The sequence below is a fragment of the Photinus pyralis genome, unplaced genomic scaffold (genome assembly GCF_008802855.1).
Source record: "Photinus pyralis isolate 1611_PpyrPB1 unplaced genomic scaffold, Ppyr1.3 Ppyr1.4_LG2, whole genome shotgun sequence".
In the NCBI taxonomy this organism is placed as follows: Eukaryota; Metazoa; Arthropoda; class Insecta; order Coleoptera; family Lampyridae; genus Photinus; species Photinus pyralis.
The window spans coordinates 11645199-11667869 of record NW_022170403.1 but is presented as its reverse complement, the minus strand read 5'-3'; the positions used below and the strand labels follow the sequence as shown (position 1 = coordinate 11667869).

General features: G+C 34.6%; 3 protein-coding genes across 3 annotated transcripts in view; 1 reads left to right on the top strand and 2 right to left on the bottom strand.

Annotated features, from left to right (window-relative positions):
• Positions 1-9985, bottom strand: part of LOC116162636 (major facilitator superfamily domain-containing protein 8) — a 32402-nt gene extending 22417 nt beyond the window's left edge. Inside the window, exon 1 of the mRNA XM_031476288.1 lies at positions 9782-9985. The gene's annotated coding sequence lies outside the window, so the exon portion shown is untranslated. The remainder of the gene's footprint in view (positions 1-9781) is intronic.
• A 4641-nt stretch (positions 9986-14626) lies between these two features.
• LOC116162637 (uncharacterized aarF domain-containing protein kinase 1) lies at positions 14627-20232 on the bottom strand. The gene is made up of 5 exons (XM_031476289.1): positions 19621-20232; positions 19100-19431; positions 15670-15916; positions 15444-15622; positions 14627-15397 (listed from the first exon to the last, which is right to left on the bottom strand). The coding sequence occupies exons 1-5, from the start codon at positions 20053-20055 to the stop codon at positions 15013-15015; spliced, it is 1578 nt and encodes a 525-aa protein (XP_031332149.1). The 5' UTR covers positions 20056-20232; the 3' UTR covers positions 14627-15012.
• Positions 20233-21285: 1053 nt separating this feature from the next.
• On the top strand, positions 21286-22310 carry LOC116162638 (dehydrodolichyl diphosphate synthase complex subunit nus1). Its single transcript, XM_031476290.1, has 2 exons — positions 21286-21735; positions 21785-22310. Exons 1-2 carry the CDS (start codon positions 21324-21326, stop codon positions 22216-22218), a joined length of 846 nt encoding a protein of 281 aa, XP_031332150.1. The 5' UTR covers positions 21286-21323; the 3' UTR covers positions 22219-22310.
• Positions 22311-22671: the final 361 nt, after the last annotated feature.

The following is a 22671-nucleotide window of genomic DNA, read 5'->3' as shown; positions in this document are numbered from 1 at the left end:
AAAACATTTCGTTAGTGCCTCCAAAAGTGGGGTGAAGTTGGCACGGAAAATGGGTATCCTGCACCTCAAAAAGGGGTGGACGTGCTTAGTTTCTTTTTCGAGCACAATCAAGCACTAATGAAGCACAAAACATTTCTTTAGTGCTTCCAAAAGTGGTGTGAAGTTAACACGGAAAACGGGTATCCTGCACTTCAAAAAAGGGTGAACGTGCTGAGATTCTTTTTCGTGCGCAATGAAGCACAAACGAAGTACTAACGACTGGCACGTAATATATCGTTACGTTAGTGCTTCCGTAATTTATTACTGCGCGAACATCACGCATCCGAGTCAAGGTATCGTGTTGCCATTTCCTCCACAAAATTAATCAATAAACGATAGTTTGCTCTACCAATTTAACTAAAAGGACAGCAAGACCAGAGGTCACACAGTTCAGTTAACTTGTACATCGAGGCAATGTTTTTTTTTTGCTTTTTCTCCGATAAAATCGGTGTAGAAATAAAACTTTTCTGAAATTTGGTCATCATTAGGAAGTAATTTTTTGAAAAATGATTACCGGTGGCGCGTTTACATTGAAAAATTGGAAATTTGTTTCCACAATAACTGCCTTCTGGGTACAAATTTTTGGTTGAAATAGCATTCATTTAAATATATAATGTTCCGACATTTACATTTGCATGAAACAAAAATTATTTAGCTAATTTTTTCACTTTCGCCGTTATTTAGGAAATAAGTTGTTAAAAAACTCCCATATAAAATATATATCTTTCATTTTTATCACACACTGATAATAATTTGTTATCAAATTTAATTTCATTCACAAGCTTTAGTTTTAGCAACCATCGGTCGTTAACAGAAGTTTATTTTTTTTTACCTCCAAACATAGTTATTGAGGAAATCGCAATCGCAAGGCAACTTTTGCATTTTTTGTAAACGCCACCTTAATGGGGAACGTTGGGGAACGTAGGTACGTCTATCAAACAAGAAATCAATGAGTTTTCTACGAATGCCTGATATCACGCTTACACGGCAGAAGAAATGACAAATCACTATAGTGTCTTTTATTTTGGAAAAATGCAGTAAAATGTTTTTGAGTGCAGTAAATTTAAACAAAAATTTGCCGTAAACTCTTTTTTTTACTATTGTATCCCGAGTACTGAGATATTCCGGCATTTTTTCACAAAAGTACGAGTACATGAAAGAAAAAATGTGCTATTAGTTTAAGTCGGATAATTATAGACCGAGAGCCCGCGTAGAAAATACATCGTCATGGGTACAAAAGGTTTGATGTAACCAAGCAGTAGAATGTCACCGTGCGATTCCAAAATCGCCCGTCTGCCGGCCGGCGGCGGTCAACTTAGCGCGGGGGCGAATTTTGAAAACTGTTCCGAATCACATAATACATCGTCATTGGTACACGTATGATTTTTGGCAATCTGATCCGGAAATATGTACCCAATTCGTAGTTGCAACGGCAGACGTTGTATCTGGGCAACTTTTCCGAGCAGACGCGATTAAAAACATTAAAAAATTATTAAATACCTCGTCATAAGGTACACGCTCGAATTATAGCTTAAAATAAAGCTCTTTGAATGTAGAATTTGGGAAAACTAACGAAAACGCGGCAGACGGTCGCATAACTATAGCAGACGCCTTTGAAATTTATAACTCGATCTGCGTTTAACGCATTACTCCCCGTGCGATAAAGCGAGAGCGCTGTCACACAAGCACGCTCTGTCGTATAGGTACTTGTAAAAACGGAACTACAGCTGAAAGTAGGTAAAATGTAGGCATGCCACAAATAATGGGATTTATGAAATTTTCTCAACTGTCACAAAACATGACCAAAAATATGAAAACATATATTTCTACACTAGGTATACATGTAGGTAAATGCAGTATTAATATGTAAATAACGACTAACACAAGCTACAAAACGTTATATAAAAAAGTGTTTGGAAATTGGAATGCAAATATAGAATATAGAAAACGAATCTCATCACCAAAACTAGCAACAAAACAACAAAAAAGAAGAAAATTCATATCTGGGATAGGTATTCTGAAAGATAAATATAGTTCTTATTAATACTATAATACACATGTATTTGGGAATACTTACATCATATTATCGGCTTCACTCGTCTTCATCACTGGAGGATATATACAATCTTTCATCTTCCGGTATATATTCGGCATCGGATGTGTCATTAGTTATGCATATTTCTTCCAGAGTTGAAGGCGTTTGTGGACCTACAAACCACTGAGGATACAATTTGTCATCGAGCAGCACCCAGCCGTGTTCTGTAGGATTGTAGAAACTGATATTCGCGTTGCACTGCACCACAGAGCACAGATTTGGTTAACACGTTTTATTTTACAGTGCAAAACATCTCTGCAAGGAGGCAGTAGACTGCCATCAAACTTTTTGAGACTGTCTAATGGATTAGTATGTTCATGTTTTGGTTTGTAATGATTCAATAATGTGTCAAATCTGGCTTCATTAATATTTTCATAATTGGGTTGATTATACATTTTGCATAAGAAATGTTTAATGCCGCTTATTTGTTCACTGGTCAGTTCCGGTGCATGTATTAATGAAGCCAGATTTGACACATTATTAAATCATTACAAACCAAAACATGAACATACTAATCCATTAGACAGTCTCAAAAAGTTTGATGGCAGTCTACTGCCTCCTTGCAGAGATGTTTTGCACTGTAAAATAAAACGTGTTAACCAAATCTGTGCTCTGTGGTGCAGTGCAACGCGAATATCAGTTTCTACAATCCTACAGAACACGGCTGGGTGCTGCTCGATGACAAATTGTATCCTCAGTGGTTTGTAGGTCCACAAACGCCTTCAACTCTGGAAGAAATATGCATAACTAATGACACATCCGATGCCGAATATATACCGGAAGATGAAAGATTGTATATATCCTCCAGTGATGAAGACGAGTGAAGCCGATAATATGATGTAAGTATTCCCAAATACATGTGTATTATAGTATTAATAAGAACTATATTTATCTTTCAGAATACCTATCCCAGATATGAATTTTCTTCTTTTTTGTTGTTTTGTTGCTAGTTTTGGTGATGAGATTCGTTTTCTATATTCTATATTTGCATTCCAATTCCAAACACTTTTTTATATAACGTTTTGTAGCTTGTGTTAGTCGTTATTTACATATTAATACTGCATTTACCTACATGTATACCTAGTGTAGAAATATATGTTTTCATATTTTTGGTCATGTTTTGTGACAGTTGAGAAAATTTCATAAATCCCATTATTTGTGGCATGCCTACATTTTACCTACTTTCAGCTGTAGTTCCGTTTTTGCAAGTACCTATACGACAGAGCGTGCTTGTGTGACAGCGCTCTCGCTTTATCGCACGGGGAGTAATGCGTTAAACGCAGATCGAGCTATAAATTTCAAAGGCGTCTGCTATAGTTATACGACCGTCTGCCGCGTTTTCGTTAGTTTTCCCAAATTCTACATTCAAAGAGCTTTATTTTAAGCTATAATTCGAGCGTGTACCTTATGACGAGGTATTTAATAATTTTTTAATGTTTTTAATCGCGTCTGCTCGGAAAAGTTGCCCAGATACAACGTCTGCCGTTGCAACTACGAATTGGGTACATATTTCCGGATCAGATTGCAAAAAATCATACGTGTACCAATGACGATGTATTATGTGATTTGGAACAGTTTTCAAAATTCGCCCCCGCGCTAAGTTGACCGCCGCCGGCCGGCAGACGGGCGATTTTGGAATCGCACGGTGACATTCTACTGCTTGGTTACATCAAACCTTTTGTACCCATGACGATGTATTTTCTACGCGGGCTCTCGGTCTATTAGCATAATAGCATTGAGTAATTAAATATTCACTCAACGATAATAGTATAATATCACAGTCAACCTTGCCAATTGTATCATTATCACTCAGGATGAGTCCGATATAAAACAATGAAATAATTACAATATAGTCAACAAATTAATCTTGGTTACTACAATCCATCCAATGACTATTATCATTTGACCTTTCATACCAATCGTCATATTTCAGATATGATTACATTCCTGAAAAACTGGTTAAAAATGGAATTTTGCTTTGCCCATTGATTACTTAATCTTATACCAATTCCAATGTATAACATTCGGTAATAAAGTTGTTTATGAAAAATTATTTCCCGCACATATGCGAAAAGATCGGCTGCGAACAAAGGCAATACCTACGCTACCTGTTGTTAGGAAAACAATGTGGAAATAGGTATTCTTTGGTTGGTCCATGGTCAACTAGTAGATAAATTGTATAGGTACCTACTTAATACATACAGAAGGTGCACGTGCAGTTTTATGTTTTCCATCCAAAAGTTAAATTGAAGGTATATTTCGCGCAAAAGACCCTCAAAAGAACAGAAAACGCAGTCTGTAAACATTCAGAAGATACCCGAATAACCATATGCGTGCGGAATTGCACAACTAATGGTATTTATTAACGACCCTCGAGATCGTTTAAATTTTGTACTGCTGTCTGTCTGTCCGTGTGCACGATACTTTTGTTTAGAAACCTCAGATCGCTTCGAAAATTGGTACACATGTTCTTAAGGATATGAGAAAGGTCGCTACATCAGTTACGTAGACTAACGTGCCAAAAAGTTTTCAAAGAAATATCGCTATAAATAAGAAAGTTGAAATTGCGCACATCTGATTTTTACTATATGCGATATATTTGCCTTCACCAGAAATATCTGTGGCTAAATTTCAACAAAATATATTAATAAATAAAAAAGTTGACATTGCGCAGCTTGCGCATGCGCACATTAATCTGATGTTTACAATATGCCATACGTTTGCTTACACTAAAACATCTTTGGGTAAAATGTCAAATAAATACCTCCGTAAATAAGAAAGTTGCCATTGCGCAGTCTGCGCATGCGCACAATTGATTTTTACTATATAGAGTGGTGCCTAGCGCGACGCAGCATAGGGATTTCAATGGTAATTTCTTTATAGTCAATTACTAGCTCCCCTAATTATTTTAGAGCAAAAGTCTAAATACGTTTTTTTTAGAGAAAAAAATACTGCATCTGTTCATACTTTAGTTATAATTTTCCATTTTTCAAAACCGTAGAAATCGACAAAATAAAAAATTACATTTTTATAAATCGGTGATGCTTTGGAATCTTTTAACAAACTACAAGCGCATCGCATCTAAGTTATCGTTGTTTGACGTCGAACGATTTTCGTAGGTAATTGCACAAGTGCATCAAAATTACCGATAATTTTTTTGAAAGCATGTTGTCTAAAAACTGCATGAGTTTATTTTCATATTTTGGCGAAAGAGCCCGTCACCGAAGGTGGAGGGCTCTTTTAACAAAATATGAAAATGACCGAATGCAGTTTTTTACTGACAACATGCTTGAATAAAAAATTATCAGGTTTATTTTGATGCACGAGTGTAATTTAGGGGAATATTTCCCGAACAAGCATTACTTGTCAAACTGACGTTACCTACTTATAAATTGTTGGTGTATTGTGAAATTGTCCAAAGGAGTTGCCAGTTGCCATGGATACGGACAGTGCAATTATCGCAGGGCTCTTTCGCTTTCTACAGTGCAATTATCGCTGTAATTGAGCGATAATTGCACACCTCATATGGCATTTATGACATATGAGGGAAATATTCATATTTAATTCTGTTACAACTATCCGATGCAAGAAAAATCGGCAATTGGGTAATGTGTTTTTAGAGAATGTATGCTGCACCTGCATCAGATACTATTTGTTTATCAGAGAGAATCAGAGTACCTACCTAATCGAAGAAAAAAAACTGATTTGAAGCAGATTTGTTCCTAAACTTATATTCGGATTTTTTGCTACTCCAACCAAAACGTTGAATGTATTGTCGTTTTCCTGATGGTTTTGACGGACATTTTGAACGTTATTGCACTTGCAGTTCTTTAACTAATTTATAAACAAATATAAATGTAATATACGTCAAAGGCAAATAATGAAACGTGATCGCTGTTTTTTTAGGTAATTCCAAGGCATATTTGATTTATTGTAAAATGAACCTTTTTATTTTGTCGATTTCTACGGTTTTGAAAAACGGAAAATTATGAGTAATAGCATGAACAGATTCAGTATTTTTTTCTCTAAAAAAAACTTATTTAGACTTTTGCTGTAAAATAATTAGGGGAGCTAGTAATTGACTATAAAGAAATTACCATTGAAATCCCTATGCTGCGTCGCGCTAGGCACCACCCGGTATGCGATAAATTTGCCTGCGCATGCGCAGTTTAATGGTCAAGATTTTCCTTGGCTCAGGTGCTAGAGCTATACGCTACCGAATGCAAAAATAACGAACTTAATATCTTGAAAACTGTAGGAGTATTTAAGGCCTCGGACAGACGGACGGACAGAGAAAGTGGCTGCAATAGCGCACCCAACTTCCTTGTAGAATGCGCTAAACAACATATAGGTAAATGGCCGGTTTTCTGTCTCAGTAAATATTCCTTAAACCTTAAGCAACCATGCAGATGCAAAGTAATCTCGAAAAAAAGATTGCGCATGCGTATTCCAACCGTTGTATTTGCGCAATCCAATTTTTTATTTGTTAGGTTATTTAAATGAAATGTGTGTAGGCACCTTGAATAGAAGCAAAACAAATGCCTATTCAAAAAATGTTTTTTAAAAGCTATGCTGGTGGAACAGATTCAGCCCCTAAAGGTGTGTTGTAAAAATGATGGATGCGTGAAGATCTCGAGGATCGTTCGGTATTCAGTTGTATATCGGAGCTTTTCCTATGCGAACACGAATATTTAAATCTGAAATTTAAAGACTAGGTATATTAATAACGAGATTAATAACGAAAATAAATTAATAATAGGGAAGACCAATACAAACATTTTAATCGAAAGAAACCAAAAGAAAAGCAACGCCCCCCAAACTTCCAATCTTCTTTAATTGTTTTCCCAGAAACTATGACAGAAAAGGATGGAATGAACGGATTTACCTATGTTTTTGGTAGGTATACCGTTGATGTAGACCCGTACCTAAAGTTTTTAATTACACGGCCACGGTAGGTACCTACATGTACACTCTTCGTCTTTATACAAACGTTCTTCTACGGGCTCGCATTTGCTGCCAGCCAGCCAGCCGGTCAAAGTGAGATTAAAAGTTACCTTTTTACAATTAAATTTGCAAAAATGCGCTAAAAAATAATAAAAAGATTAAAAACCTTACAAAATAAAAAAATATTATTTTAAAGTAAAAAACTATTAATGACAAACGCGTCCTTTTGCCGGGGTACCTTATTGCACAACAATCATGCCTGAAGTCGATAGGAATGATATACCTACATCGATTTGTATTATTTCAGCAATTAATTTTTCCCGTTCGCAGTTCATTTGAAATTGGCAATCCAATAATTTTTGTTCCTGTTCCATAGGTATCTGTAAATAACTATCTAAAGTACCGTATTTCGGCGATCGACCGGTTTTAAAAAAGTTATCGTTAACATGGTCGGAGCCTTGATATTTCGTACCTACATTTCGATTTTTTTAATCAGATCGCAATTTCATAGTACGATTGTAGTATTCAAAATTGTTCCTGGAAAAATCAAAAGATTCGGCATTTGCAAGATTGATGTTGAAATAAGAGCGTAGGCCGGTGCGTTAAGAATGAAACAATCTACAATTAAAGTATCGAAAGCATATTTGAATTTGAAGAAATGAAAGATTTTGAAAAATTAAGTCTGAAAATGTGATAAAACTGTCGAATCGTACAAATTCCAAGAATTGAGGAATATGAAAAGTCGAAAGAAACAAGAATAAGTATTCCCAAGAATCCAGAATTTAAAACCCAAAAGTCGGAAAAATTCGAAGAGGTGAATCAGAAAAACCATATTCTCCTACATGAATCCGAAAAACAAAACTCTAAATAAATCCTTGCAACGATATAATACGTTAGCTCTCGTCCACACCTTTCATGTTTCCTTTCAGGGCACCTTGAACAGAGGGACGTTTTAATGAAAAGTTTACAGTAGATTTGTTACACATTATAATACTCAGTTTTGCCTAACAGTTAAATACCTCCCTTAGGAAAAATATCCCACCGGCCGCCATTTACAGTTGGATGTAGGTAATTGGATGATAAGTTATTAAGTAGCGCGAGTACTGCAAGCAGCTCCTCTATTAACAAGCGACAAAAAGTTTATGATTTTGGACTTTTTGTCCGTCCATCCGACCGTCCATCTGTCTGTGGACACGGTAACTCACTAACTGTTTCGAATTTTCCAATTCTGTTTTTAGCAATAGTTAGACAATGCTCTAATTGTTTAAATTTTGGTCAATATTCGTGAACCGGTAAGTGACTTTGTCGCTCGTTGTATATATTGGTGCAGTTTATTGATACTATCAAAAAGGCTGAACGCCTGACAGTGCGCACTCAAAAACGCTTAGACGTCTCCAATTTGGTTAACAGATAGACCATGACTTATGGAGGAGTATCTACTCGTAGTTTGTTTTGTGTGTTAACCATTATAATATATGTAGGTATGTTTTTATATTTGTATGGTGTTAAGGTGGCGTTTACATTGAAAAAGTGGAAATTTGTTTCCACAATAACTTCCTTCTGGGTATAGTTTTGGTTGAAATAACATTCATTCAAATATATAATGTTCCGACATTTGCATGAAACAAAAATATTATTTAGCTAATTCCTGTACTTTCGCCAAAGAATACTTAATAATTATTAGTTACTCTTTGCTTTCGCCGTTATTTAGGAATGAAGTTCTTAAAAAACTCCCATATAAAATATATATCTTTCATTTTTATCACACACTGATAAAAATTTGTTATTAAATTTAACTTCATTCACAAGCTTAAACCTTTAGCAACCATCGGTCGTTAACAGAAGTTCGTTTTTTTACCTAGAAACAAAGTTATTGAGGAAATCGCAAGGTAACTTTTGCACTTTTTGTAAACGCCACCTTAACGCCCTTAGGAGGCCAGCATAAACTCGAACTGCCGCTACTTCCTTATGGATTTGCGTGGGTTTATTTTATTCCTATTTTATAATAAACTGCACCAATATAGACAACGAGCGACAAACTCACTTCCGGTTGACGAATATTGACCAAAATTTAATCATTCAGTCCCTTAGCCATTGTCTACCTATTGCTAAAAACAAAATTGGAAAATTCGAAACCGTTAGTGAGTGATGGTGTCCACAGTAGGACGGACGGACAGAAAGTCCAAAATCATAAACTCGCTTTTTTCGCTCGTTAATAAGGGCGCACTGTTTTGTACAAACAAAGGCAACAAAGGCAAACTATAGGACCGTAATAAACATAAAGCAAAAAAAAAGTGTACCTATTTCACTCCATCTTTGATGTTGCATATAGGTACCATAGGTATTTTAGACGTATGCAGTAGCATATTAAATTGAATGAACGATATGATGAATATAAATATTCAAAAGCTTTTTTCCACAAAGAAAGAGGGGACATTGCCTTTTCACGCAAGCACATTAACATTCACTATTAAACTACTTAATGTGTCAAGGTTGAACGCAATCCGGTTTATAAACTTGTTGTCTTTTTTCCATAACAACAAAGGCATTCATTAGTAACGTCATATGAAATAATTTATTATCTTTAATAACAAAAAATACACTAGAAAAAAATACTACATGCTGTTCGCTTTTTGTGTTTTTTTAAATTACTTATACAGTTACGAACGCCTAACTGCGGTAATAAAAAGTGAAAGTACTCACCGATTATTGTTGGTAAACACCAAAATAATTAAAGATAACATTCAAACGTAAGTAAAAAAAAAGTAACTTTTGTCGCCACTGTTGATACTATTTTAATTTTTAAATATTTGAACTTGTTAGAGTGCACTGCGCAAGCCTACTTTTCTATTTAAATGTTTTGGTTTTAACCACGCGGTTGCTCAGTGGATACTAAAAATATATACTAAAAAAGAAGTAGCATCTGACTTCCGTGTTTTAAGATTTTGTAATTAAAAAAAGAAACCAAAAACATATCTACAGGCGGAGACATCTTTGCAGAATAACTTCAACTAAATCCCTATCTACAAAGAGAATGCTACACGAAAGTTCAGGGGCGTAGCGAGAGATGAAGGAAGGAGCTGCCCCGGAAGCATTCTGAAGCAAAAGTCGATTCTTTAGTGCTATATAAGTTGCATTACACCAAGGGGCTTGAAGGAATATTACAACCATATACAGGGTGTCAGAAATCAAATCAAATCAGTAACGAAACAAATGAGTAACGAAAAACAATTGAATTTTTTTAAGTGGTAGCATACCTTTTATTAGGTTCATTTGATAAGAGATTTTTTTTTCTCTTTTCGAAGATGTAACATAAGTATATTATGTTTGTACTAATTACATCGATAACATCAATCTGAATATCCAACACGAAAATAAAACAAATGAACGTGTACGTTTCTTATTAAACCTTGACGACAAAATGAAATCAGCATTGTCGATGAATGTGCTCCATTTGGAGTTATAAGGATACTATGAATAAATAATTGAGCGTTGCTATAGTCTTATAATTATGTAATTTTCTAGTAGGTTATCGATTTTGGAACTTAGTCCATCGTCAGACCTTGCGTTAATAAATACATATAACAAAGATGCATTGGTAGTTTAAAATGGTTAAAATTGGTCGAACAACTGGAGATGCGGTGTATGTGTGCGTGTGTGTTCTGAGTACCTACTGACAGTAACCAATCAAAAGACAAATCATGACATAACAGAGCAACCACCTGCAAACTCGCACGCATTCATAATAGTTATTAAGGATCCTCAGATCCTTTATAGTTTTGTATTGTCGTCCGTCCGTCCGTCCGTCCGTCCGTCCGTCCGTGTGCGCTCTAACTCTTTTTAAAAGTGGCCGATTGTGTTGAAATTTGGTATACGGGTACGTTGGACATTAAGAACGGACGCTATTGATTTTCAGGAAGCTGGTTCAACAGGAACAAAAGTTATACGACTTCGAGTGAATCGGGAACAGGAAAAACTGCGAACTCAATATAATAAAAATTAACATATTTCATTCCCTAGGTCATGTATCGAGTTCGGACTTTCGCTAGATTATTCCCTATGACTCTTAGATGTGTAACAATTCAATATAACTCTTCTCTGTGGTCTCAGTCAAAAGATTTAGAGCAAAATGTACCCAAAATTATTCTTTACACATGAATTTAGAGTTGTAAAAGCTTTCAAACGCATTATCTTGATGCTGAAAGAGTTGATAACGTGCACGTTTGATAACCGCATGTGTGTGATTCAAAAATGTTAAATTATTTTTCTGAGGCCACATGGATTTTGATCAAAATATGTCAAAATCGTTAATTATGCACCAAGATCGTTGGGAAAAAGACTACGCGCATTATCTCAATGCCCAAGACATGAATTTGATGCATTTTTGGCGACCACGTGGATTTTGATCAAAACATGTCAAAATCGTTATTTATGCACCAAGATCGTTGGGAAAAGACTAGGCGCATTATCTCAATGCCCAAGACATGAATTTGATGCATTTTTGGCGACCACGTGGATTTTGATCAAAACATGTCAAAATCGTTATTTATGCACCAAGAGCGTTGGGAAAAAGACTAAGCGCATTATCTCAATGCCCAAGACATGAATTTGATGAATTTTTGGCGAAAACGTGGATTTTGATCAAAACATGTCAAAATCGTTATTTATGCACCAAGATCGTTGGGAAAAAGATCAAGAGCATTATCTCAATGATCTAAACATGAATTTGATCTATTTTTATGGACCACATGGATTTTGATCAAAACATGTCAAAATCGTTATTTATGCACCAAGATCGTTGGGAAAAAAACCAAGAGCATTATCTCAAAGCCCAAGACATGAATTTGATGCATTTTTGTTAACTATAAAATGTATTTTGTAAGATTAAAATAAATTGTCGTTAAAAGTGATTGTAATACTGAGGATCCTTCGATATTTCGTTGTATCGGTTTATTTATGCAGTGAGTGTATAAATGAGGCGTTTTATTGGTGAGTGAGATGTTTAGTCCACGAGCGCAGCGAGTGGACTAAATTCGAACGAACCAATAATCGCCGATTTATACATGAATTGCATACAACGTTTTTTCGTCGACTTCACTGGGGTAGGTAATTTTAAATTACAAGAAATTACAGACGAAATTATGAGATCCGACGATTTTTCACTAAATTACAGCTATTGGCGTTGCTATAGTAATGTGTTGTTTTATGCTGTACCGTCAGTCCTCGTAATCGCAGTGGAAGATTATGTTGCTTGCTCTGCTGCGGAGGCGATTTTAACATTATATATCCACTCAAATCAAAAGAAATTTATTGGAACGGTTTCGATCAGTTCGGCAATTGATGGAATATAATGAATTTGAGAGGAGATATTTCTGAAAATGTCATGTTGACATTTTACCTTGAAAAGGTATGTGAAATTAGAATGTAATTAATTGTTTTGCAACTGTACTAAAATACATGTATTAACAGTTAAAGATATGGAAAAGTTCATCCCTGTGGCCGACGTACTCAATGTTGAAGGTAAAGTAACTGAATACCTTAACAATACCTTATCCGAGAAGCTACAAAGGATATGCTTTGCTGAGATCGTTGGCGACCATACTGGCTGCTGATCTCACTACATTAACACAGAGAGAGAGAGATTAAAATGGTTAGGTGGATGGAAGTTCTCAGCTGTTGCCGAAAGTGAATTGTTATATAAATGCAGAGACTTGTTATAACTAGACCGCGCGTAACGTAGATTTTACTATAAACGCCTGTTGTCAAGATAGGATAGGCAACCAACTGTTCATCGCGGGGCAGACGTGCGTTCTGTAGCTTGCTTTAGCCATGTTTATCCTAAATTTTAGTAGCAAAAAAAGATAACATATAGCTGTTAACTGTTTTAATCGAATTTATTGGTATTTATTTGAACTAAATTGGTATATAACTGCCTTACTCTAGTCCTAATTTGATTTATATGTGTATTTTGGTGGTGAACACGTATGGGAAAATATACTCTTAAAACTAAAGATGTAAGTAGTAAGATATGATTATTTAGCGGATTTTGATTCAATATAATGCATAGTTATAAATTCAATGATAATGCCTATCCAAAAACCCAAATGGGCTGTAACTGTTATTTATTTTTCTTAGACTGCTGATAACCATTTTGTTTACAACGCGGTGTGGTGTGGATTGAATGAAAAACCTGAACACATTTTCAGCAATTTGGCAAATTTTTAATGCATCGCTTGATACGTGCAACAATCCTCCACGATTTTTTCTAGTTAAAAGCTTTGAATGACTCTCTGATGCGAATATCGCATCTGCACATATGGAACATTTAACAGACTTAGCTATTTTTCTTGTAACAAAACCTGAAATATACTTAGTACCAGTAAGTACTTAGTTACGTCTATACCTAATAGGCAAATAGGTATTGCCGTTGTCTTGCTGGTAAAGGATGTCGAATAATAGTTCTACGTTATTTTAAGTGAATGGGAAAGTCGAAAACGCTCGGTATTGCATTATTGTTTAACACCTTCGTAGGTACCTTTCTAAAATCGGCTTCATTCCCCGCAAATCCACTATGGGAGCAAATTTTCCTCTTCGAATGGCTCTGATCCATTGGCCCTTTAAACTTTTATCCGTTGAAAATCAGCATATTATTTAAAAATGTATCGACAGAGTACATGTTGATAGGCACAAGTTAACCTAAGTTTATTGGTTTATTCTCAACAGAAATTTATCTGTTCACTAATTCGAGCTAATCACGAGAATGATTAATGAACGGAACATCTAAAATAACAGCTTATTTCATTATATTGCATATCATCTCAGCGATTTTTGCCCCGCGGTGCATTGTGTGTTGCATACTGTGTCGACAACACCTTAGATACGTTAAGCGCAGTCTAGTTATAGCAAGTCTCTGTATAAATGTCATTTCCCTTTAATAAAATGGTTGTTATGTAAAAGTTGTTGCTAACTATTAATGGTTGCTAATGCATAATGGTTATGTATAAGTGGTTGCTAACGATTAATGGTTGCTAACGTATAATGGTTTCTAACCATTAATGAGCTTCATTGTTACACCTGTAACTAAGGTGTAATTTATGTTGTTATCGAGAGGTCGACGAAAAACAAAATATATAACATTTATGTAGGCTTCGGCAGTTGACATATTTGCCTTGGCATAACAAAGATTGACACACACCCAATATTCGGTCACTATATGTCAAGGGTCGACTCAACGAATTGATTAGCAATATCGGCAAGATGGTTCTGGATGTCCTTTTTCATTCAAATGGAAAGCAGTCCTGTCTAAGGCATACAGTGTGCGTCATAAATACATCACGCAAACTATTTTACCATAATAAATGTAATTTGAATAATTTGTGAAGAATTATCAATACTACGTATATCTGTGATACTACTAAACAATGTAACCACAAAACATACACAAATGACAAGTCTAGCGTACAATAGACATTTGCCAACACAAAATACCTATTTTAAAAGATGAAACAGTTTTAATAAATATTCGTTTTATTACCAAAATAGAACATATAATTTAATAAAACAACATAAAGCATAAGTCTATAGCTTATGTAAATCTAAATAACCAATAAATTATTTTAATTATTTTAGACACAGGTTTGCCAATAATTTAATGTTTATAACAGGAATAATGCTACAATTAATGACTGTAGTACAAAAACTAATGTTCACACTTAAAGTAAATTATTGTGGTACTTATTGCACTTTCACCGAGATTGCCTAGTAATGGGCAAAAATATATTTACGAGTTAAATAAATATTTTAGAGTATGAAACCTGAATTTAAAAAATGGCTCATTCCATAAAAAGTGAAACATTCTTTCTTCCGTCGGCAAAAAAGCTGTTTCTAATTCACCACTTCGACATGCTCTCATGAAATGTCAAAAAAATAACTACTCAGCTTTCGATAATTTGAAGCGGCTTCCTACCAACATTGATTACTATACTGTACAAGTTCGTTAAATTGAGCAATATATAATAAACACTTATCTTAAACAATAACCATTTTTCCACTATTCTAACCTTTAACTTTTGAAATCTACTTTGCGAAACATCCAATTTATCTTGGTAGATTGATTTTATGCAACACTGCGTCATAACTTTAAAGGCGGCCTTTCGTGAGTCAGTATGTAACGTATGTTCAATTCCACGAATTAAATCATTTGTTTTAAAAATTAATAACATCTGTCTATTAACGTTCTCTAATATTCCTGAGATTTGAGGTAAATACCTTGGTAAAACCTTCTTCATCTTATCTGCATCTTCAGCTGTTCGTTGACGTCTATAAAAATATTAGTAGAATCAAAGTAAAATTTAAAGCAACTTACTTATCGATACCGTGCATTATACTTTCCCAAGAACGTCCAGTCACCATGCATGCAAATAATCCATACAGATCGCCGTGTATACCCAGTTTATCACTATACGTCCTCATTGCCACTCGATCACTGTTCAATATGCTTAACCAAAGATTGGAGTAAGAAACTCTAAATTCCTTGCTTAATGTCTGTAATACAATTGTATAATGCGTGACAAATTTTGCGCTGGACTTACCGCATATAAGCCATGATCTAATAACACTACCTCACAACTATTGTTTGAATTCCTGACAAGAATGTTACCAGGATGAGGATCGCTATGCACAAATCCATTGAGAAAAATCATTTCCGAGTATAGTTTACCCAATTTTTCGGTCACCTCGTATGGATTGATATCATTGTCTTTGATGTACTTTAAATCGTTTACTTGGCCTCCTTCCAAATATTCCATTGTTAAAACTCGTGGAGTTGTTAAATCCCATCTGCAATTGCATCATTTTTGAATTGTGCCGGTCAAATTAACCATATTAAAAAATGCTGAAGGGTATAGAAACAAGTGATATATTCGTGAATAGTAATAGTATATTAAGTATGGAGAATGGTAAGGGATTTTTACCGTTCGAAGACAATTGTTTGGAGGAGGAGCGGAGCGACGACTCCAATTATTGTCTGAGAACGGTAACCCTTAACGTTCGACGTGCTTATAACATTTTTTGCGCGATCGTAATTAAAATTATGCAACCAATATAAACATGCACTAAGAAATTAACGAGCAAAATAAATCGAAATGATCGAAGTGGTATGGTGTACATCACTAGGTAACCAGTTTAATTGTCAAAACTGAAATTAATAATTTCTTGTGCATGTGTCTGATGTAGTTTGCTAGCTTTGCACTTTCGTTATGACTTTATGAGCGAGGTATTCGCCGGTGACCGAATGGTATGTCGAAGATTCTTTACAGAACAAAATTGTAATTGTAACGTATTAAGAAAAACGAAAGCACATCTTCAAACACATTGATCTCTATTGCTTCAGGTTTAAATGAAGAACGTGTTCTTTCCATAGGAAACATCAGCACAAATGTAAGCATGTAAGTTTAATGTAACAATAATTAAAGATTAAATGTAATGTAGGATTGTTAACATTGAACTGATTATTTCTAAAAAGGCGTCGGGTAGTATTTTTGCTGTTCTGTTTTTATATTCTAAGAGCCCGCGACGCAAACCATTACCATTCAAATAGCAACATAAAACATATACATGAACAAGTATTGGAGGTCCCCATACACGAAACGCTCGGTCTGTCTGACCGCATTTAGCCTGAAGGTAAACAAATTCAATTCTTTATTTGTATATTTCATAAGAAATCATTACTTTTAGGAAAAGCAGGTCATATGTGGTACCAAATTAAAGCTCTTGACGTCAGCTGCACAAATAACTCGGTCTGTCGGCAGGCAAATAGCCGAAAGTCCTTGACAGACCGACATTTAGTCTGCTGCTGGATGCCGACATTTCAGTTAGTTATAAATTTCCACCGTCACTCTGATCAAAGCCTTTTAATTCTGTACCAAAGAGTAAATAACCATAATCCTCTAACAGTGGATCTAAAAAAGCGGCTGAGCTCCTTGGTTTGACCCTACGGGGTCATTGAACATTTAGTCTGCTGCTGGAATCCCACAAAATAATTGTAAAGTGAAGAAAAGTTATCGAGAAAATATGAAATTAATACTTTTCTTCACTTTACAATTGTTTCATTACTTCAGCTGACATGCTTTTGTAATCTCATTGATGAGCTTCAGAGCTTGTACCGTTTTGTTTTTGAATGGAATGATTCTCTTATATTTTGAGCTAACTGTGGGATTCCAGCAGCAGACTAAATGTTCAATGATCCCGTAGGGTCAAACCGAGGAGCAAAGAGTTGAATATACCTAGTCCTAGCTATAAGAATTTTCTTAACAATCCCTGTGACTGCCGCTAGTGGCGAGAGAAGTTTTTCTACACTTAAATTATTTACAAATTACCTAAGAAATTCTTTAAACCAATCAAAATTTAGAAATCCGTCACTAATTTCTATTGAATCATCACGAGTTGTTTCTCTAGACTACACGTACGTCAGTTTTGACCAATAATTTGCAGGAGTTAAAGTAAGAAGGGTAAAACTTTTTTGGATGGTTGTTGTTCTTAGCAGCGTATGCACTTTTTAAAGTTTTAAAAATTAAGTTGGTGTTTTTAAGTTTTGTGCAATTTCTTATGTCATGTAATAACAACTTTGTAAATTCAGTAGTTGAATTTAGATATTGATTAAATATTGAGAATATCGATAGTTAGGTTACCATTTTTATTTTTGAGAGAAATTTAAATTGTTTTTGAAAAATAAAAATTATTCAAGTAACAAATTTTCTAAATTCAAGTGAATAGGAGGTTATTGTAAAGTCTTTAAATGTGTACCCATGTTATTTACAAGACGAGGATAGTCTATAATAAAGTTGTGTAACTACGTAATTAATAAACTGGGAAACAATTATCTATTATACGTCAATAGTTTAGCACAAAAAACAAAAATTACAGTGTATTTTCTCTTATTGTTATTTTTTTCCAATAATAAAATTCATTATTGACCGACAGTGACCCACGAACACGAAGCGTTTTTTGCCACAGTGAACAAAGGTAGTGCTTTGTTTGGTCCAGGAACTTAAGCTATTACAATTTTTGAGTGTGTTGACTCGTTTGCCCAGCAAAAAAGATTGTATGTGTGTTCATACAGTGTGACTCTGCAATCAAAGCTTTTTTGTAACTTCTGACATAAGTACAATGTTTTTTTTTCGTTTATTTTTTATATATCGCTCAAGCTTTCATTTACTTGTTTACTACATCTCACTTGTACTTTTCAACACTACGTCATTGTACAGTGCATTGTGTTTGAATTAATAAAAAAATATATATGAGCTGTATAAACTATTTAAGATTCAAATTACGTCTGTCGTGAAGTATTGTAACAGATAATAGATTTCTTAAATACGAGACGGAATGCCACCAATTTTTCACCAAAAAGTGACTCCCCTGTACTCTTTAACGTAATAAGTTTGAAGGTGATGGTGAAGTAGGTATTATGATTTAAGAGTCTTCTTTACCTAAGCGCAACTTTTTTACACTATAGTGTATAGATTATTATAGACAAGATGATATTCTTGCTTTGTCAACTCCTGTCTTGGGTAATACTGACTCGTGTTTTAACGAATCACAATGAAGGTCAAACCGAGGGTCAAACTGTCTCTATGCTTTCTACCGCTACCTTCTTAAAATGAATAACATATAGACAATGAAAGATTGAAACATTTTATTCCAAATGAGGACAGTCTGTCTTCCTCTCATAGTTCATCAAAAGATTCACTTTATTGTTCAAATACCTTCACATATCTAATTTGACAAATGCAAAAATCAAATTAAACACCCAACAGGTTTTTAGTGCAGCTAGTAGATGAACTTCTAGCAATGTTTCACATACAAACTTATCTGTGAAAGCCTAATGATTTCACTTCTTTCACATTTACTTGATTCAAAATACCAAACCCTTTAAATAAATATTATTACATACGCAATAATTAAAAGGGGTAAGTATAGAAAATATAAAGTTAATGAAGAACAATAAACATTACCTAAAATTACCTTATTTTGGGTACTTTAAGCCATTCATAATGTTGAAAACTTTCACTAATCTTTTCTGCATTTTTACCTTCCTCTTCGAAATTTAACTCTTTGGGCAGATTTTTTTTAGTTTCATCTACTAACCACTGAAATTTGAAATCAGGAAAAAGCCAACTTACTATTTTCACTAAAATTTCCATAGTTTTCATGTCAACTCTAGAGTTGCCTTGTACATACGCGTGTTGTACTTTAATGGCCAGTGTTGTTCCGTCATGTAACACTGCTTTATGAACTTGAGCCAGCGAGGCTGTGCCTAGAGGCTCAAGTTCAATACTTTTAAATATTTCATGTGGCTAAAAAAAATACATTTTGTTAATGTCATGTTTTAATTAAAAGAAAGTAGGAGACTGTTTCACCTGATTCTATTAGTTCTGATTTGCTAATGTTAAAACTCATCATGATCCTTAATTTGTCAAAATCAGGATTACGTAAAACAGCCTCAAACGTAGGCCAGCAACAAAATTGCTGTTATAAAAACTTACATTTCTCTTCAAGTCTTCTTTTAACACTTTGTACACATCTTGTATAGTGCTCGATGGAGCCTGGCTATGCAAAATTTTCATAGTTTGTACGTATTCTTCAGGCACCAAATAATCCAAAGCAGCAATATGTTGACCTACTTTTATATAAACACCCTTGTTGGTACAGCATAATTGTAGTAACTTTTCAGCTGCTTCTTTATGACACGACGATGTTAAAGCATGGTACTCCTGGGAGTTCTTATCGAGATCAGATTTATATAACTTTTTTTTGTAAACTGATGTTATATCAAACACTGCAGCTGCAGCTCGAGATAGTCTTACAACTCCAATGGAATCTACTTGATAGTCGTTTGTACGTAAACTAAAAAAGGTACCAACTGCTAGGCCACCAAGTGCTCCATACTTTAATATTGTACGGAATTTAAACCTATTCATTGTGTTATGTTCTCTGCTTGTAATTACAGAAAAATCATATTTAATTCATGAAGATTTTCTTGACATACTTTAACCTAACCAATGAATAACCTAACCTTAACTTTAACAACACAATGACAAGTGACAGATCCGTGAGATTTAACCTACCAATGAACGTAATATCTACGGTGTATAAGATACAAGGCGATTATTCGAAAACTTTCATATGGCCTTTGTAATATCAAAGAATCCTTAATAATTACTCTTTGGTAATATGTTTGTAGGGAAGCAAGGACGTTTTTGTAGCGAAGTAACAAATCGTCTGCTATCGGTGTTTTAAAACTTGGTGTAGATCGTTTGAATGGTAAACATACGGTTTTCTATCTAATATTTTTGCCTAGTTCACATTTTAATTATGGCGAAATTATTAACTGAGAATATTGGTGTATGAAAGAACCACTATCCGCAATTTGTAACCGAAGTACCTACTTAGCATACACCCATATAGTGTACCATTGACTAATACCATTGAATAAAAACAAGACCTGACTTTTTAATTATCTTTCCGACTCAAAAGCTGACTCAGGTAACCCAAAACGTTTCTAAACCTAACAATACCAAACTTAAATCAAAGAATACCTACTGTTTAAATATATAAACTGCACCAATATATGTTTTTGACACCACATCTCCTTTTCGAGTTTCAAGTAGGTATCTTTCACCACAGTTTGTGATAATCCACCCTTGTAGTTAGGCAACACACCTCTACATCTGAAACAAAAATATGATATGCTCTGTATATAACCAATCGACCGTTTTGCGCAGATGCCGAACACTATGGGATTTTCGTAACGAAACTAAAAAATAAGAGGAAGATGCGACGAGGTCGACGAAAGGCATCAGGCTTTCCCGGTTTTTTTTATTCTTGATTATTTTGGTGGTGGTGTTTTGAAGGTGTATTTACAGGTAGTAACCATTGTGTTCTTTCTTGTACATAGAATTTATCGCTATAGTATGTTTAAAAAGTTAACCAATAAAACCTAGATATGTAGTTATTATTTTCCTATTATCGTTCCCAATTTTGCCATACACTTCGTTTATAGAACATTAAATAACCCTTGGGCTATTCGCCATGGCCGTCGTAACCATCTAATCGACGCACACTGTAGATATATTCACATTCGAACTACCGCACACGCACTGAATCGAAGGACTTCTTCGCGTGAAAGCCACGCGGCAGTCGCGTATTATCGGCGCCGGCTGCGCGGGAGTGCATGATACTTTAATTTATGGAAACAGGAATCACGTTGATAAATCAGTCGAGCGAGACCGTTTATTTGGGTGAAACCGTGAGCACTTATGCCTATGAGTGGTTAATTGTTATTCGAATGTTGTTAAATATGAGTTTATATACTTTTACATACCAAACAACATACACGGTGGTGTATACATTGTACGACTTTCTGGAATTATTTTATTGTTTTTTATGGAACTGTTACAAAACTCTATTAAATATATATGATAAGTGTACAAGTGAAGAGCAACAGTACATAACTAGAAATGCTCAAATATTGAAGAGTGTTCCTACACATATAACAGTGATTTTAGCAAATGAAAAACCTTCTTATAAAGATTTGTCAAAGTTAATATTATGGTGTGTTGCATCAGGTATTACATACCTTAGTTTCTACGACTATAAAGGTTGTGTAGTGAAAATGTTAAGTCTCATTAATCATATACTAATTTGTAGGGATCCTAAAGGACTCGGAGGAAAAGCTTCAACGTGCCGTGGAAGAACAACAACGGAATAACGCACATGTGATTTGGCATAACAAAAATTGTTATAAAAATGGTTTTATTGAAAAGAAAATTTATGTACGGACATTGTCATATACTGATGGTAGAGAAAATATAGTAAATGTTGCTAAAAAGCTTTGTGAAGATGATAGTGTGAAACACATTGACATTGCAACCGTAGATAAGAATATAAAAGATAAATACGTCTTTCCTGATCCAGACCTCTGTCTCTATTGTGGAAAATCCTTATTTTTGTATGGTTATCCCCCATGGGAAATTCGTCTCACCGAATTTATTAGTATAAAAACACACCACAGTATTAGTCCTAGAACTTTTATTAATGCTTTATACAGATATAGTAAAACTGAAATGAGGCTGGGAAGGTAATTTTGTTAGTAATTTATTGTACAATTGTTAATTTTTGATTGTTAAAGTATATCTCACCCAAAGGTGTTTGTGGCATAAATTATGGAAAATGTGTTGTTTGATTTCTTAGGTACTACAAGATTCAGTTTTCGCATGGTCATACGAAATAAAGTATCAATATGGTGCTAGTGTTTGCTGTTGTAATCCCATTGTTATCATGTTATCACATTATGACATGAGATATGTTTTTCAATATTTGGTTATAGGAATTTATTTCATTGAAATTGGGTAAGGATCATTTGATTTAAATATGGGATAAAGTTCACAGAAACGTTTTCAATAATTTCTTACAAATAATTGAAAAAATTCGAATCGAATCGATTCTGTGCTAATTTCAAAATATCTTAAAAATTTCCTTCACTCGCTGATATTGAAATTTACATAGTTTTTGCAATTGCAGGCCCTTGCATAATT